This window comes from Pipistrellus hanaki (assembly GCF_964339955.1).
Source record: "Pipistrellus hanaki genome assembly, chromosome: 12".
Taxonomy (NCBI): domain Eukaryota; kingdom Metazoa; phylum Chordata; class Mammalia; order Chiroptera; family Vespertilionidae; genus Pipistrellus; species Pipistrellus hanaki.
This window is the reverse complement of record NC_140514.1, coordinates 33942730-33962150: the sequence shown is the minus strand read 5'-3', so window position 1 is coordinate 33962150 and position 19421 is coordinate 33942730. Positions and strand designations below refer to the sequence as shown.

At 37.3% G+C, this 19421-nt stretch overlaps 1 protein-coding gene across 1 annotated transcript in view; it reads right to left on the bottom strand.

Annotated features, from left to right (window-relative positions):
* Nucleotides 1–766: 766 nt before the first annotated feature.
* ACTR2 (actin related protein 2) overlaps nucleotides 767–19421 on the bottom strand; it is a 34965-nt gene continuing 16310 nt past the window's right edge. Inside the window, exons 4-9 of the mRNA XM_084901121.1 lie at nucleotides 17591–17663; nucleotides 14699–14835; nucleotides 13011–13160; nucleotides 10542–10687; nucleotides 7162–7294; nucleotides 767–3505 (exon numbers count right to left, since the gene is read on the bottom strand). Coding sequence (XP_084757247.1) covers nucleotides 3335–3505; nucleotides 7162–7294; nucleotides 10542–10687; nucleotides 13011–13160; nucleotides 14699–14835; nucleotides 17591–17663 — 810 coding nt within the window. The 3' untranslated portion in view covers nucleotides 767–3334. The remainder of the gene's footprint in view (nucleotides 3506–7161; nucleotides 7295–10541; nucleotides 10688–13010; nucleotides 13161–14698; nucleotides 14836–17590; nucleotides 17664–19421) is intronic.

Genomic DNA, 19421 nt, shown 5'->3' with positions numbered 1-19421 from the left:
CTGGTTCACTACAGTTGGATAACTTCTCAAATGGTTCTAAAATCAGTAGTTAATAAATGCACTCAGCTGTACAGTGGATGAAGAACAAAATTGCGACTTTCCATTCACAAGGACACTTTTTAGAGTGTCTTCCTCTGTAACATTTATAGACAGCGTCACACTATACTCCTGGAAACGAAAAGACAGTAAGACATCAGAGGCAAACCTCCAGAGGTCTGGAGAACTTTGGCCATGAAGGGAGCAATGAGATTCAAGCATGCAATTTCCTGAAGGAAAAACAAAAACACCTGAGTCTACTTCCCAACCTCCATCCTCAAAGGCAAGTATAAAAGCAAGGGTCATTTTAATAAATTTTCGTCCTTCTTTAGTTGTTTTATTAAAGATAATATGCCTAAAAGTCTGCAGATGAGCTGAAATATCCTTGGAAAGAGGCATGTGACATACCAGTCTACCTACCATTCGAAAACCACAGGGTATCTTCCAGGAAACAAGACAGTCTCTGCTTGAGGGGAAAAAATCTCTAACATAGCTATGGCTGTCATTTGCTCTTATTTTTTATCCTCCCCACCCCCTTTCCCCCGACAAGTATTTGAAATCATACCAGAAATGAAGAGGTTTTTTTGTCAAATAATAGAACATTGAATGAAACTTGGCCTACAGTTGTCAATCTGTAATTCAATCTTGCATTAGCAAAAATGAATATATAAATAAAAATAAGAAAATGAAAATAAAGAGAAAAACTATTAAGAGAAAGACAAAATTCAGATTTACTTTGAAAAACCTGATTTTATTTTCAGAATCAAAAAGAAGTGTATTCATGTTAAATTCAGAATTTTTAACTTTCCAATGATCTCTCAAAATACTTTACTGATATTGTTAACAGTGCTCAGAACCGTGTAAAAGTTAACATCCAATACCAAGTTTTGAAGAAAAAAGTTTAACCATAGGACCTATTTCTAAGAAGCCCTTCTCAAATATCAAGGTATTAGCAATCCTAATTTTAAAAGAAAGTAATTTTAATCATTTTTAGACATTTAAATGACAATGGTTTAAGAGCTAAATATCAGATCTCTTTCAAAACAGAAAAAAATTTAATTTGAGAAACTCACACTAGACAAATGCAATTAAACACAATACAATACTTCACCCACCCCCAAAATTTCTAAATGCATTATTTCACCTTGGAATAGGAAAATTATAAAATGAAAATTTAAAATTATACTATATATATTAATACACCATATTAATGTCACGTTTGCTAGCAGAATATGAAATTAAAACCAAATCCTACAAAGGACAGATGATAAGTGCTCTTTCATCGTTTTATTTAAGAGCCTATCCTACTGTTTGTTGTTTTCTGCCCCCATATTATAAAGTCATGACCAAAGGCCAAGAGTCAATCCATTTACCTGAAATGAACAGCTAGTAGGTACTGGTCCTACAAATGTGTGTTCTTTACAAAAGTCCAGTACTCAAAAGGCTGGGGGGATTTGTAAGAACATGATTTAGGAACACATTAGAATCCCAAACACTCAGACATCTAGTCCCTAAAATCTAGAAGATGTTATTCATAGGCTATTCACATGTACTGAAGCATGGCCAGCATGCAGGCAAACTTCTCTTATTTGTTCAAATTGAGGTAAACAGAGAAAAAATACTTAATAATAACAGAAGCTGCATAATGAAAACTAGCCTCCTTTTGCTGCTTGTTTCATATAAACTGATTTTTAAGTTTTCTCACAAAAGAGACTCTAAAGCCAGTAATTTCTCTGATTTCAGTTACCCAGAAAAATAAGTTTCTCCTTTCAAAGCAAAGGTTTCTTTTCATTATTAGTAAATAATTTTTTGTGGGGAAAAAAAAAACAAAAAACTTTCCCCCTCAGACTCTACATTTTGTACTCAGCGTGGTATAATTTCTTATTATTTTGTTTTTCAAATTTAGAAAGAATTCAGGCCTGAGTATTTTTTCAGATACCAAGTAATTCTGACAGACTTCATAAATATGATTTTCTGAAATAGAAAGGAAGGTCTGCTAACATTTATAAATTACCAACAATTCTTCTTTTAAGCATAAAATGGCTGCGATTGTGTTGTTATGACTAATTTTTTAATACAGATACAAATTTAAATCTTGATTTTTTTTCTTGGCCAACATTTTAAATAGTCAAATTTTACTCTCCTTAAGGTTCAAATCAAAACAAACAAATAAAAACAACGAATGAAAATTACCCAACTGGCAATAAGTCCCATATTTCAGTATATGTGCTGCCGAAGCGAGCACAGTCCCATGTTTCAATGCTATTTTTAACCCAACCATTATAACCTACTGCCAGTAATTATTTATGTTTTTACTCTTTTTTTATTAAGTCACTGGTCAGTTATCTAAAACAATAATTTGCAAGAATGATACTTGGCACTGGATTTACCCTAATGCTTCTGGTATAAACAGAAACTCTGAGGAAATACCAGCTCTTAAGCTCTTTTTAAATCTGTAATTTGAATGTCCAATAGCATTTTTAAAAAGGTTACTTTTCTATTGATAGATTTTAGGGAGTCTAGTCCCAGATAACATGGTTGATTTTAAAAAAAAGAAAAAGAAAATCGCTACGCACGGTAATGGGATACTATACTTATTTTTTTCTATCATATGAAAACCGTTCCAGGCAGACCAAAAGTAGAAGAAAACCTGCCAAATCAAAATACTGTAAATAAAGTTCGTTTGTACCCAGAGCAAAAGAGCTCAAAAATCAAAATCAAAAGATCACCTCCCCAGGCCCCTACACACAAACACCCACCCAATACAATTTAGTCCTGAGCCCAATATTTCCCTAAAAAGTTAATACCAGAGCTGTAAGGTACTTCAGTCTTGTTGAAAGCCTCACACTATAGACGAAATGCCCTAAAGGGGTCAGCAGCTTCCCACCCATCCCTCACCTCCCACCCCAGTAACGTGTAAAAGCTCCTGGTGAAGTTTTTCTTATGCTAATAAAGGCATACCACCTAGTGCGCTGAAATAGCAGCATTAGAGCAGTCAAGTGAAACTAGGAAGCCTGCAGGAATGATCTAAACGCCTACTCAGCAGAGACAAAGCAGCAGACAGGACCCTTTGCCCTCTCCTTGTGTTTGTAAGGAAGTGGTTGCATTCAACAGTCAGATTTACCCACATTAACAAAAACTTAACAAAGATTCCCCAAGACTCCAGAATAAAATCTGACCTTTGCAGTTAAAGGTTAAAGAGGGGCCTCATCCGTGTCCTGGAATTTAATGAGTTCAGAGATTGGCAATAAAGGAGGAAAGAAAGCGTTAGGGGCGTGATGGGCACAGGCTCTGGAGCTTATCGAACAGTCACGCCGAGCTTCTCCAGCACGCGGACGCCCTTCTCCTGGTACTCCTGCCGCGTCATCCAGAAGTTGTCTTTGTCCTTCATGATGTCTGCGAGGACGGCTCCGCCCAGGAATACCATGTGCTTTCTGCGGGGAGGGTCTTCGATACGGATCTTAAATTTCTAAAAGAAGAAAGAGATGATCAAATGTCACCTGTGCATGGTGCTTTGTGCTGTATAACCCTTCTTCATACGTTCTCCTGCTGAATTCTCACCAACATCCTGGGGGTAAGGAGGACTGCAGGATTTGGCATCTGAGGTAGAGACATCCTGTAATTTGCCCAAAGCTCACACCTTGTGTGCTTAGAACAGTCCTGATTTGCACCTGTTACCCCATTAGTAACAGCCCTATCAAGTGTCCTAATTTGAACGATAAATCCCATGATCAACCTATTGTGAGCCCAAATACCAGATTCTGCTTGTGGCAGCTTTTCCCATCAACTGGTGGATGAACACAGGGGTTGACCAAGACTTAGTTAGCTGTCAAATGAAGAGTTTGATAAGAGGACTTCTGTGGGTTCTTCAGGGTCTAACACTGCTATGACTATAGTCCTGTGCAATAGAGAAAGATTGAAACTCTTTTCTTACAAGCAAAGCTCTCTTTCTACTTTCTCAAATTCAAATAAAAATATTCTCAAAATGCCAAATATGGTCAAAATAAATCCTGGGGCATTGGGAAAAAAATGAACACAGTAACCAAATGAAAAACAAGTGGGAAAAGTTTAAAACGCTATGGCCCAAACAAAAAACAAAACAAAACAAAAAAACCTCTATGGCCAGTATTAACTGCCTAACAAGGACACACCTCAATCTGTATGGTCCGTTAACACCTAAAAGAAACCTTAAAGCCCTGACCAGTTTGGCTTAGTAGATAGAGGATCGGCCTGCGGACTGAAGGGTCCTAGGTTCAATTTCAGTCAAGGGCATGTTCCTTAGTTGTGGGCACATCCCCAGTGGGGGGTGTGCAGGAGGCAGCTGATCAATGTTTCTCTCTCATCGATGTTTCTGACTCTCTATCCCTCTCCCTTCCTCTCTATAAAAAAAAAAAAAAAAAAAATCAATAAAATATATATATATATATTTTAAAATGAAACCTTAAAATGATGCAGCAGTTTTATTAACAGTGCCACAAATCCTGCGAAAGGACTCAAAATAACTGTCATTCTAAAATACCTTTATGTCACATAAATGAATCGTAGGATGGGCTAATACATGTCAGAAAAACATCAGTTATCAATTCTGAGGCTAACCTACTATTTTGATTATTTGAATTACTATTTGGCTCTTAGGTAGGGGTCAGCAAACTATTTCTGTAAAGGGCTAGATAGCAAATACTTGAAGTTTTGCAGGTCTCTCTGGGCAGCAGCTATAGAAAATGTGTGATGGTAGGTAACGCCATATATTGTAAAATGGTCTGGCTGTGTCCAATACAATTGTATTTACAGCAGCACAGCTGTTTGGGGCACAGGACTGCAAGCTGACCACCCGCTGTAAGGGAAGCTGGGCTCCCCTGAAGCTTTCTCAGCTGGCTGCTGTTTTCCTCTCACTGCACTTCCTGACTCTGAGACTTAGTAACAAGCATTCGTCTTTTTTAAATATATTTTACTGATCTTTTACAGAGAGAAACAGAGGGATAGAGAGTTAGAAACATCGATGAGAGAGAATCATCGATCAGCTGCCTCTTGCACACCCCCTACAGGGGATGTGCCCGCAACCAAGGTACATGCCCTTGACCGGAATCGAACCCGGGACCTTTCAGTCCGCAGGCTAATGCTCTATCCACTGAGCCAAACCGGTTTCGGCAAGCATTCGTCTTATTCTTCATTGCTGCTCCTCTCTCCTCCTCCCTGCAGCTCCACAGGCCCTCAGAAACTCCTTCCGTCAGCTACTCCGGCCACCCTTCCTTACCTAAGTCATCTCCAGATCCCAGGTGATTTCTTCTCAGATCTGCTCACTGCGTGAGTGTCTGCACTCTCCACCATTTCCTGACATTATCCTTGGTGACTTTGTCCTCTCCCTCTCACACTCATTTGACAAAACTGCAACTCAGGTGATCACCTCTCTACTTGCATTGCCCTCAAGCAACTGACCACCACAGGAGAAAAACTGACCCCCTTACTTCCAATGTATCACTTACTTCAACTGAGCCCTAGTGCGGCTCGGCAATCCCATTACATTTCTCCCCTCTCCCTTCCCTCTAAGACACATTACTCCTCCTCCTCTATTCTATGAACCTCTACCACTTCCTCCCTCCTCTCAGAGCATCCTAACCTGTCTTTCTACATTCACCTCTCTCCCTCCCCTCAAAGCATGTTCAGCAGACTTAATGACCCTTTAAAAACAAGTCAGATCCTATCCTTTCTCTGCTCAAAATCCAATTTCACTAGAAGCAGAGTCAAACTCAGCATACTGTGTCCTGGCTGTCTTTCTGACCTCACCTCCCAGGCCTCTCCATTGCTCTCAGCTCCAGCCATACCTACCCGCTCCCACCAACTTGCTATTTCTGCCTAGAAGGTTCTTCCCCGGCCTAAAGAGTCAGTCACATGGCTCATTTCCTCACTCCATTCAGGTCTCTGCTCAAAAGTTTTCTCGTCCGAGGCCTTCCCCAATCATACTACATGAAGGAACACACCATGTCCACAACTCCTATCACTTTCTCACCCCCAACCTTACTTTCCTTCTCTTCATAGTACTTATCACTACTGACATGCTATCCTTCACAAACTAAAAGCAGGGATTTGGTTTTTGGTCACCACTATTTTGTTTATCCCAGTGTTTGTCTCCCATCCCAGAAGGAGTTCAACAAATATATGCTGAATAAATAAATGACCACCTGAAACCGATTTTAGAGCATATGTATAACTCAATAAAATCAGACGAGTGAAGGACTTGGACAATATGGATTGTTTCAGCCTTTTAATTTATTTAATGTATGTGTGTCCACACTCAATTTAATTTCACCAATTTTGGGTCACATATGAAAAATATACTATTAGTGTTTCCAATATGTACATTTAGTCCTCTTAATGTGTAATCTCATCTAATACAGCTGATGAAAGTCCATGAGACAAACCTGATTCATTCAGTGTTAAATGACTGTTGGTTGAGCACACAATATATACTGTACTTCACAGTCCAGTTTGTAAGAAAAAAAATCATCAAACAACCATTAGCTATTACATAATAGTTTGAAATTTTCTTTCTACACTTACCAACAACTACCAATTAAAGTTTATTTCAGAAACTATGATAATTGATGGAGATGAAAAAAAATTGGAGACATGATGTTATATAATCTGATTGGGGAGCTAAGACTTATGTAAGAAAAAGCCAGAAAATAACCTAAAATCAGAAATATGAGAGTCCAAGAGTAGCAATGAAGGCTGATTACATATCCAAAAAGTTAAAAACAAAACAACAACAACAACAAAATCCCAAACCACCAAACAGGGCATTTATCCCTCCAGAGGACAGTGGGTTCTTCTCACGCATTTAAGGGACACCTCGATTCTAGGCTAGTCATCACAGATAACCCAGAATGTTTGGTCTTGGACCTCCTCATTTCCATCCACTGAGTACACAAGTGCCCATGCAATAGGACCATTCTGGGACAGTCCTCATGACCCTGAACCATTTAGTTCTTCCTCTCTCTTCAAGGCTGTACTTGACTGGATTAGAAATTTGTTTTAGAAAGACATCTCGCGCCCTCTGGTGGCTGGCAGGATTCACAAGCTACTTTACAGGGTCTTAAATATGGTAGTTGGATTATTGATACTTACAGAAAGCTTTTCCACGTCTCCCTTTAAAACTCGTTCTAAGTACAGCTGTTTTAGTTCTCTTTCCAACCGTGATGGCAGTCCAGGGTACATTGTAGACCCTCCAGAAAGCACAATGTGCTTATAGAATTCAGATCTAGAAAGACACAATAGGTAACCATTTAGGGTTTCAGATAAAAACAGCATCTCAAAGTTCCTGTTATTTATGTCAGCCAGTTGCCAGGAAAATTAAATAAAATTCAACATATAAACCACAGGCTAAATGTTAGCCATTCCTACTATTATTGAATAACATGCCCTCCTTTCATATAAAATGTTACAATTTTGATGAATCCACTTCTAAAGCATGATACTTTCTTGCAAATGTAACCGAGTCTTTTAATAATGACCAGTATACATTACAAACTATCAGTATTTGGACTGTTATAACAGTGCTTTCTGGAGCCTCTGAGAACTGGTTGCTTACTCTAAAAACTATATTCTATTATGTTCCCAGTTCTTGCTTTTCAATTTTTCCATTTCCCTTTTGTAGTTTCCCCTTTTATTCCTTTGCCTTGAAGCTGTCGCTGTTATTTTTTGTTAGACTGATGAACATGTTTGCTTCCTGTAGTAAACTTCTTTCCTTAGAATATGCTGTTAGTTAAATCAAATATAAAATAGCTACATATGTAGTAAAACATAATCTGAGGGAGGGTCCGAGGAATTCTTCTCATAGTAAAGCTCAGAAGCCAAGTCACATTCATTCTGGCTTCATTCAAATTGGCTTTGTGTCTTTAGTAGTTACTCCCAGGTTCTCAATGGCTCAAGCTACTGTAATTCTATCTTCTTAGAAGAACAGCGTTTTTGTTTTTAATTGCAGAAATACACGCATGCATGTCCCATAAGCCAAGCAGCTGAAGTATGGCTACATGTGATATGTAACATGAGCATTTACATGCATGCCTTCAATATGTAGAACACATAACAAACAAAATTTTGAGTTGTGCTCCTTTCTACTCTGGGTCTGTGGAGAGGGGCTGACCTTGACTCCAGTGTTTTAGGAATGCCTAAACTTGAATCACCACCAATAGGAAATGCACTTTTAAAATACAATTTTCATTAAATCAAAGGACAAAATCATCTAATTCCTATTATTAGAATTTATCATCATTATGAAGTCTAGGTTAGATGTTTTATCACCCTCCATTAGATTTACAGATTTACTAGAGGTCCGGTGCACGGATTCATGCATGGGTGGGGTCCCTCAGCCTGGCCTGCGCCCTCTCGCAATCCGGGACCCTCGGGGGATGTAGCAGTTCCTAAGCAGCAGGTGGCTGGGGAGGAGCCCACGCTGGGCCAGGCACCCTGCCCCTCCTGCTCATTCTGGCCCCATTGCGTCTACTGCCACTGCTCGGTAGCACTGCTGTGGTGGCGGAAGAGGCTCCCACCGTTGCAGCTGCGCTTGCCAGCCATGAGCCCGGCTTCTGGCTGAGCAGCGCTCCCACAGTGCACTGACTACCAGGGGTGCAGCTCCTGCGTTGAGTGTCTGCCCCCTGGTGGTCAGTGCACATCATAGCGACCAGCCATTCTAGTCATAAAGGTTGCCTAGGCTTTGATATATATAGATATTATGAGCCAACTGCTATTTTATTCATTTACATTATTATCCTACTCCCCAGACATCCCACAAAAATTAGGTGGATATTTAATTCAGTGTTAAGTAAGCAAACACTTGCTTTACAAAATACTTTCGAGTGAATGCCTCAATAAACTGAGTGTAGAGGAGGGCTTTCTAACTCTGACTCAAACTCCAGATGCAATAAAAGAAAAGATTACATATCTTTTTTTAAATGTATTGCTTGATTTTAGATAGAGAGGTAAGGAGAGAGAGAAACCAATTTGTTGATCCACTTATTTATGCATTCATCAGTTGATTCTTGTATGTGCCCTGACTGGGGATTGAAACTGCAACCTGGCATATTGGGACAAAGCTCTAACCAACTGAACTAATCTAGCCAGGGCAGATAATATATCTTTTTTCTTTTTTTTTTTTTAAATCCTCACCCAAAGACATGCCCAGAGAGAGAAAGAAAGGAAGTGAAAGAGAGGGAGAGAGGAAGGAAGGAAGGAAGGAAGGAAGGAAGGAAGGAAGGAAGGAAGGAAGGAAGGAAGGAAGGAAGGAAGGAAGGAAGGAAAAAGAAGGAAGGAAGGAAGGAAGGAAGGAAGGAAGGAAGGAAGGAAGGAAGGAAGGAAGGAAGGAAGGAAGGAGGGAGGGAGGGAAGGAGGGAAGGAGGGAAGGAGGGAGGGAGGGAAGGAGGGAGGGAGGGAGAGAGGGAGGGAGGGAGGGAGAGAGAAGCATGGACACAGAAGAGAAACATCAATAGGCCTCCCTCCATACATTCTCTAACATAATTGGTCTGTACTCTGCAAAGATGTCAATATGGAAAACTGAGAACTGGTAGCAGATAAAAAGTGTCTAGGAGTTGTGTCAACTAAATAAAATGTGTGATCCTAGATTTATTACTTTACTGGAGAAAAAAAAAAACTGTATAAAGGACACATTGGGATAGTGGATGACACTGAAATCTGTATGGGAGATTTAAGTATTTATCAGTAACGCCCTGGATGGTGTGGCTCGGGTTTGATTCCTGACCAAGGGTATGTGCTTAGGCTGCAAATTCAATCCCGCACAAACAATTGATGTGTTTCTTTCACATCAATGTCTCTCTTGCTCCTCCCCTCCCCTGCTTCCCTTCCATTCTCTAAAAATAGAAAAAAAATCCTCATGTAAGGATTAATCTATAATAATAAAAGCGTAATATGCTAATCAGACCAGATATCCTTCAGTGAAGCCGGGGCTGCAAGGAAAGCCGGGGCCAGCAGCCAGGGGAAGAAAGGCCTACTCTTGCACAAATTTTGTGCATTGGCCTCTAGTAAATAATATATAAAAATTATTTATTAGTAATCAATCTCCTGTATCTGATAACTATACTGTGGCTGTGTAAGGAAATATTTTTGTTTTTAGAAACTACAAAGTAAATATTATATTAAGTAAAGAGGACTTGACATTCATCCTCTCAAATAGCTCAAGAAAAAAGAGAGGTGATAATAAAGCAAGCATGTACAGTAGAACATCAGTAAAATGGATAAAGAGTATGCATGGGTTCTCTTTATTATCCTAGCAACTTTTCAGGTTTATATTAATTTCAAAATACAGTTTAAAATGACTTCTGAGACACAATGATACAATGTGGTAAACATCAAGTACCACCCTATCAAAAAATTATTTTGCCTTATGTATTTAAAAAACATGAGATAACAGGCAACTTGGTCATTCCAACTATGTATATTCCATCAATTTCTTTTTCTGATAAATAACTTTGAAACCACCATGTCTAACATACCTGGTATCAATGTCAGCCGCCTGGATTGTGTTAAAAAGCAATTCAGCAACACCCACTCCCTCAACATTGATCAGGTGAGGCTGAAATAAAGCTTCTGGTGCTTCAAACCTCTCTCCCCCAACTTTGATAATGCGGCCATCTGGGAGCTAGAAACCAAGATCAACCAAGTGTTAGTCAGCAAGAGATTAAAACATTTTCCAGTGTTCTCCCTAACACGAATATCTTTAAACACATCTGTTTTATAGCCAAAATCATTATCAGCAACATATTTCTCCCAAAATACATTTTTGAAAAGAGAAAAAAAGTAAACTAAAATACTGTTAGATAGGTTTTTATTACCATACTCTACTCTGCTTTTAAAAATGGTATACCTTGTCCCAAGTATAGGAATTTCGTGGAGAAATCACAAATGTGTAAGTACAGGATGTTTCACTGGTGTAGAGCTAAGCATAAACAGGCAGTATTATCAACCATTGCTCCTGAATTATACCTGGTGTCAATGCTGCTTCTCTTATTAACACATTTGTAATTTTATAAATATTTTTACCATATAGCATAAACAGATTCAATTAAAAATTTTAAATAATTTCTTTCACCAAATAATTACTCTGTGAAACTCATTTTGTTATCAAAATACTTTATATCATGTGTGGAACTTCTGTCAAATAATTTAATCCAAAATTACTTTATGATCAAAAAAGTTTAAGGAATACTGATCTGGACTAGTTTTTATTAGGCAATTCTTTTGTATCCTATTTATTAGGTCCTATTAAATTTTAAATGATAATGAAGAAATATTAATTTAAGCAAAGTAGACTTAAACAACAGGTCAGGAATTGTTAGATGACTTTGTGCAGAAAACTCTTAAGTCACTTCTTGTTTATATTTAATTAGATGAGAAATGTTAAAGAAAAACTCCCTCTCTTAAATCACCTCATAATTCATTGGACGGACCTTTGTAACAAGCATGCTTGTGTATACTGGCATTTAGTGCATTCTTTATGAGATAACAGAATTACTTTTACATTGATATTTCTCATAGTGTATTTAATTTACAGTAATTACAATAATTATATTCAGATTCCAAAATTGACTTTCCAAATACAACAAATTCACACAGAGCAAGTTCTTTTAAACGTTTACTACATTTGCTATAACTGTTTACAGATATATGCAAAACACAGTTTTCAAAAACTCCAGAATTATCTTTTTATAAATTTTATCAAATGTCTTAAGAAAAAAAGAAAAAGAAAAAAAAAAGATACTGACCCAAACATTTACCCTTAGAAAAAAAAAAAAAAAAAAAAAAACAGGTGAAATTAAAAACCACATCTTTCCAAGATACCTGGAAAGAGGACACAAGGCAAACTGTTTTTAGTAAAATCCCTGCACCTCACATTTCTAGCCTCTCTGACGGTGTGACTTCCCTGGACACTAGCTACTGGCACATCGGAGCCACCTACTCTAGGAACTGCCTACCCCCAGGAGCTGTTAGGACGGTGTAGTTCCCATTTCTTTGCATCAAATCTTACTCTATCCTTTATTTGTTCACCCAGATCCCTCCTCACTTATCAGTTTGCTGTTTCTTTTCTGTTGTACATATTTTGTAACCTGCCCCAGATTCTTTGAGAAAGGAGGAAATTAATAAAACCTGCCCTACAGTCTTGGTTCCCTCATCCTTTGTCTCATGCCACTTTCTTCCAAACAAGGCAGGTAGATAAAATTATAAATCTAGAGGAACTATCAAGAAAGCTTCAGGAAAGAATCCCCAAGGCAAATCTGGGGCAGATCACACAATATTAGGTTACCATTTGTATCTGCATCTTTAAAAATAAGACAATATAACTCATAAAAATGTGTAATTATTTTTAAAATGACTATATATTTGGGACATACAGAGCTTACATGAATCAAATGTTTAAGAACACTTGCTTTTACTGCCTATTATTGTACTTCATTTTAATAATAATTAGATTAAAGATGAGATCTGGAAGCATTTGATACCCAGATGCATATGATAGACTTAAGATAGCAATACATTAAAAATTCATGTCTGGTCCTAGTCCGTTTGGCTAAGTGGTTGGAGCATCATCCCCAGGACTAAAGGATCCCGGGTTTGATTCTGGTCAAAGGCACATACATCAGTTGCAAGCTCAATCTGCAGCCCTGGTCAGGGCATGTGCAGGAGGCAACCAATCTATGAGACTCTCTCTCCCCATCCCTTCTGCTCTGTTTAAAAATCAATGAAAAAAATACCCTCATGTGAGGATTAACAAAAATAAAAAAATAAAAAACAGGTCGGAGAAAATCCCCTCATATAAACTATAACCAAGTCCTAAGTCTCTTTGTTATAATTTCAAGTTCACATTTGTTTTCAACATCTCATTAAGAAACTGCATTCCAAAAAAGCCACCTTAAGCACACAGCAATAAACATTGTTATTCATTTTAAAACACGGGAAATACTTACTGTGTAAGATTCAACTAATACTGTGGTTTCTAAGGCCAATTTCTGCTCTTGCTCAATATTATACCCCACATAACACAGTTTTTCTTTAATCATTCGAACTGTTTCAAAATCAGCAGAATGGTTGAAGGCGTATCCTCGCAACAGAAGCAGCTGACACACACACATACAAAAAAAAAATGGCAGTAAATTCACAATTAATCTGAATGAGTTCAACTCTGTAAAAGCTGTAATTGCTCACTAAGTATGTCACATAAACAACAAATGCAATAGGCAGTGGATCCTTAGCTCTTACTGAGTATTTCAGAAACAGGGACATTACTTTACCTTAGAAGAATTTATTTCAGTTTTGCAGAGAAGCTTCAGAGTAACAGAATCAAAAGTTCATGAGTAACAGGTAAAACAAGCTAGTTTTAAGAAAGAGTACTGCTTGAATACTAATGTTTAGATAGTTTTTGTAAACATTAAGTATTAGTAAATAAGTATTATTTAAGTCACAAATTCATATTATCAGCAATTTACTCAATCAATACCATAATGTCTGACACAACAGATGGACAATAGCATATTAAACAAATGGGGGGGGGGGGGAGACTCAACCTGCTAATAGGAAAAAAATCCCCAATAAAAACATAATATGCATATAAACACAACTGAACTTTTCATATAAAATCTCTAAAAAACAAATCCCCTAATCTTTGTGTAACATCCTTGGAAATTCCTTTGGTGGTTACCCTAAGACAGAACTTTGGCCTAGAATGAGTATATTATAACTCTCATTAACCTAACCTCATTATTATTCTAATTTGAGACTAAAGAAACTCAATGTCAAGATGAAGATTCAATGCAACCCAATTTATTGTACAGACATCACCATACACATTATGGACACTATGATTTTTGTTGTGAGGACTGTTCATTGTAGGATGCTCTGTTCATTACAGGATGTTTAATAGCATTCCTGCAGTTATAACATCCAAAACATGTCTCCAGGCATTACAAAATGTCTCTGTAGGGCAGCATCATCCCTGGTTGAAAGCCACTGACCCAGAGGAGATGTAACTACAGAATTCTGGTACAGACAATTCTCTAACCAATTTTTTTAAACATTAAAAAAATACTCATGCCTCCAAACAGTGGCCTCATATACTTTCTCCAGCAATGGTTTAAAGAAAATTATAACTAATTACAGTAAGAAGTAAACTTTAAAATACCCAACACTGAAAATTGGATATGTTCCATGAAAATTACTATATATTAAAGTCGGGCACATTTGGACCCTATTTTTAATCAAATATTACTTTGCTATCGATATGTTTTATGGGGAAGGACAAGAACAGTCAACCTAAGCAGCATTATAGCTTTGATATATATCTGTTCAAAATAAGGCTTTATGGCAGAAAAGGCTGCCTAAGTTGTTCAAGGTAGTTTTATGGTATCTTCTATCTTTTAAATACCTCTCTATCCTTTCCTCAGGAATAGCAAACATAATAATATAATGAAATAACACATTCTCATTAGTATAGCAGAGATCTCGTCTATAAATCTCATATGGATTTTTATATGAATGAAGCAACTGGGCCATTTTACTAGTGATGCAGAAAATTTGCTAGAATCCTAAGATGATTCATTCAACTTTTGTGTTAAGTCAACCTACAAATCCAACTTCTAGGACTTTGTCTTTTGCTTACCTTAATAAGATATCTGGTAATATCCCTCCCAGCAATATCCAGTCTTCTGGTAAGGTGAGGGAGAGAAAAGCCTTCATAAACTGGGCAAATGTGAGTTACACCATCTCCAGAGTCCACCACTACTCCAGTCAATAAGCCTGTGTAAGAAACATAAGGTTTTAAGTAGAGTAAAGCCAAATCAGAAAAATCAAAACCAGAAAATTTCAACTATTAGTATAGAAGCCAAACTAGAAACTTCACTAATCATAATGGTCTAGCAGCCAGCATTTCTTTATCATTTATTTTAAAGTGTGTTCCTAATTACAGACACTAAAGTTGGTATTCTCTTACATACTACTTCTGAGAATTTTAGTCTAATCATGTGTTACCCCAAGAAATGGGGAAAAACCAATCCTGAAACACATGTTCTTAACACTCAGTGCAATTCCTTCTTTTTCTTTCCAACTTCATCTTCATCTCCGAATTTCCCTGAAGTAAAATTTTCTAAAATATATCAAATAACTTTTGTGAAAACCACTGTAAAAGGTAAACACTACACAAGAGGATAGTGAACCTGTTGAAACAATCTAATTCTATATTATTATTTTTGCCATATATTTTATTCAAAACTGTGCTGTTTCAGGGAAATTCCCCTTGATATTAGATAGCTAGAATTTGAGAACAAGTAATCTAGGTTAGCTAAAGGATAACCTCAATTATTCACCAGAAACCAGCAAGACAATGTCAATTAAATCTTATAATAAAAGAACAGCAAAAAAGCTGCCTTGTTTCTCATTTGTGCTATTTAAAAATATAAATGGCTGCAAAAGTTAGTGTTTTGCCTTTTGTACCAGTGTTAATTTGGGGGAACAAAAACAAAACAAAACAAACAACACAAAAATCATTTTTTAATTATTTAAAAAAACGTTTTAACCAGAATGTGCATTATCTATAACGTGCTTAAGCATTCCTTTATTATTTTCCCATTCCCTAATAGCTCTCAGCTCGCTCCGTTTCTTATCAATATAAACTTGCATGCACTATAGTATCTAATTGTAATGATTTGTCTCTGAATACATTTATTCAAACCACCTTCTTTTGAAGCTAACAAAATAATTTGTTTTTCCTTGATTGATATTCTAAGCTTCATGAAAATCATATACAGCCTTTTAATGTTGCATTCTCCTAAGAAAAACTTTCCATTTCAAAAAATAGAAAGGCATCCACAACATCAATAATACTACCAGTAATATTAATTACAGCAGGTATTTACATTTATTTTCCAAACAGGCCTCTCCGTACCACCTCACATGGTTTCCCACCACTCCCACCAGCTTGCATACTGGTTTTTCTTTCCCTGTACACATCTGACCCATTTTCAGTGACCCTTTTGTCATTGGATTATATATTTTCTCTACTTCAATTTTGATGGGGTCTTTTAAGGCTCAACGCAGTACCTACCTGTTTGTTTATACCTTCCCTGACCACTCTAATATCTAGCCCAAATTCTCTAATTCCACTTACTCCCTTCACTCCTGTCTGTACATGAGGTCAAACATACCTCCCTAAATCACCATGTCACCACCTCTCTTATTCAAAAAAACCTTCCATGGGCCCTGGCCGGATAGCTAAGTTGGTGAGAGAATCGTCCCGATACACCAAGGTTGCAGGTTTGATTCCTGGTCAGGGCATATATAAGAATCAACCAATGAATGCATAAATAAGTGGAATAACAAATCAATGTTTCTATTTCTAATTTTCTAAGTATCTACATGTAGTAATAAAGACAGCTTTAAAAAAACCAATATGCAATTTTTACATGGTGATTTTTACTAATCCACATGTAGAGTCAGGTGGCTCACCTTGATATTAAAGTGTGTTTTCTATGTACCAGATCATACACACGGCTGCTTAGGTACTAGGGCTTGAGACTTAGTTAGCTCAGGTGTCACCTCCTTCAGAAACCTTCTCTGGTGTGCTGAATCAAAATTATCTGTTTTTATGTCTTTTTCCCCAGATAGACTAGAATTTTATATATTTCAAGTACCTAACAGACTCGGTGGCACCTATCTGGCAGCCCTACAATCCTCAGTGAGACCATTAGAATATAAAGAACTCTTTCTAACATGACTAATATTTTATTCCCAAGAGATAGGGAGGCAGGTACTAATGGCATTCCAAGAAAACATAGTAGCCCCCTCCATTAAATCTATACCTCAAAAGTTAGGCAAATACTCCCAAATGTCTACCTTCTTTGTATTTATTATGTATCGGATAAGCATGCTTTTGTACTAATCTTTATTTATTTATTTACTTTAATATATATATATATATATATATATATATATATATATATATATATTTCAGAGAAGAAGGGAGAGAGATAGAAAGTTAAAAACATCAATGATGAGAAAATATCATTGATAGGTTACGTCCTACACGCCCCACACTGGGGATCGAGCCCGCAACCTGGGCATGTGCCCTGACTTGGAATCTAACCCATGACCTCCTGGTTCATAGGTCACACTCAACCACTGAGCCATGCCAGCTGGGCCATACTAATCTTTTTCGATCTGCTTTTTTTCCTTTTTTCCCAACTACCAATTCTGAAGCCAAATTTCATATTCATTTTCCACTGCATAAAAACTTTTTACTTCAAAGTAACCTAAAAAGGGAACATAGTACTTTTTTAAAAACAGAAATCTTTTTTTACTTAGGAAAATAAAATGTATTTTATTTGACAATTTTTAAAAGCTGTGAAAATATTTAAATAATATTTTAAATAACTAAATAATACATATAAATGCTGTGCTTTCCTGGGATTTACAACTTATTGAAAAATCAAATTCCTTTGACACAAAACATAATAAATATCTGCTGAATTGATTATTCTAAAAGTTAAGCTTCACCTACCTTGAGCATACAAAGTCAGAACGGCTTGGATGGCTACATACACACCAGAAAACTGGTAAGTTTCAAACATTACCTGAAAATTCAAAGGAAAGAAAAAAAAATATTGGTATTTAGAAGTTACATATTCTAACTATGTTTTTGGCCAAAATAGAATCAAGAGACCTAAGAGTCCTCCATTTCCTTCAGCACTCTTCACCTTGATTAAATTCTGCTCTGAGAGCTCCAATTTTAGGGATAGGTTTTTGGATATTTCCTGAGTCCCCAAGCATTTCATAAGTGCTACAAAGCAAAGGTTTCGGAATGTTTTCATTAATGGCTAATCAGAGTAAAAGAAAACATTCTACATTTGAGCAAGCCTTTCTTAATTGATGTCCTATAAGGAAAATATTTTTTTAATTCAAAGACAAACTACCTCCAGCAGTTTAAAAGAAAAAAAGTGGTAGTAAAATAGTAGAACAGGGCCCATCTGGTATGACTCAGTGGTTGAGCATCAACCTATGAATTAGGTGGTCACTGTTCAATTTCCTCACAAGGGCAATACCCTAACTGGGTTTGGAGCTCGATCCCATGTTGGAGGCAGCTAATCAATGATTTGTATTTTGATCAATGATTCTTATCACTGAGGTTTCTATGTCTCTCCCTCTCCCTCTATGAAATCAATCAAATATATATATTTGACTTCAAATATATATATATATATAAACTATCAGAATAGGAAGGCAAAAAATAATGCAGCAATTCCTAAATTTTGGCAGATACAGAACTGCCCACACTCCCTACCTGAGCTAAGGCTGTGGCTGCACTCAGCTGAACTACACTGGCGGGAGGAGTTTCCTCGTGTCTCTCTAGTCCAAACCGTGCTCATTCCCCGTGGTCCAGGTTAGCTAAGAACAATGTCGGCAGGACTTTTTCTGTCTTCTATATTGAGCATTCCTTAACTAGTAGGGGCTGACTACCACTCTGAATATCTAGATATTTAGAAATTTTACAACTGACCACAATCACAATTACAAGCATTTAAATTTTACAACTCCAAACTGCATCCTTATCAGTTAGCAATTAGATATTCTAACTAGCACTCTATTCCATCATCCTTTAATCCCCCTCCACAGGGCTAAAAATGGAATAGTGCTTGCATTTATCAACCTGAAAGTCTGTCAGAACTTGTTTTTACTTATAAGGCCATTAAAAAGCACTTGTAGTATTAAAACCAACATTTTGAATGAGATTAAAGTAGGGCATTATTACTTGTAGCCAAACTTGCACTCTCAAGTAAAAATAAAAAGATATTAGAGTAAGGTGAGACCTTAGAGCACTGTGAAACCAACTCATTGCATTTTTGCACACATATCCTATATAATAAAACCCTAATATGCAAATAGACTGAATGGTAGAATGACTGGTAGCTATAATGCACACTGACCACTAGGGGGCAGAAGCTCAGTGCAGGAGCTGTCCCCTGGTGGTCAGTGCGCTCCCACAGAGGGAGCACCACTCAGCCAGAAGCTGGGCTCACGGCTGGGGAGCTCAGGGGCAGTCGCTGGAGAGGCTCTGCGCAGGTGGACATTCCCCGAGGGGTCCTGGACTGAGAGGGTGCAGACCGGGCTGAATTCCCACCCCCTTCACAGTACACGAACGCCGTGCACTGGGCCTCGTGTGTGTGTGTGTGTGTGTGTGTGTGTGTGTGTGTGTGTGTGTATATATATATATATATATATATATATATATATGTATAAAAAACCTTAAACAGTAAAAGGGATCCAGGTATAATGTCATCTCCCTAACTTTTTATCTTAAAGAAAATTTGTTTTTCATTCAGACATCATGTTGC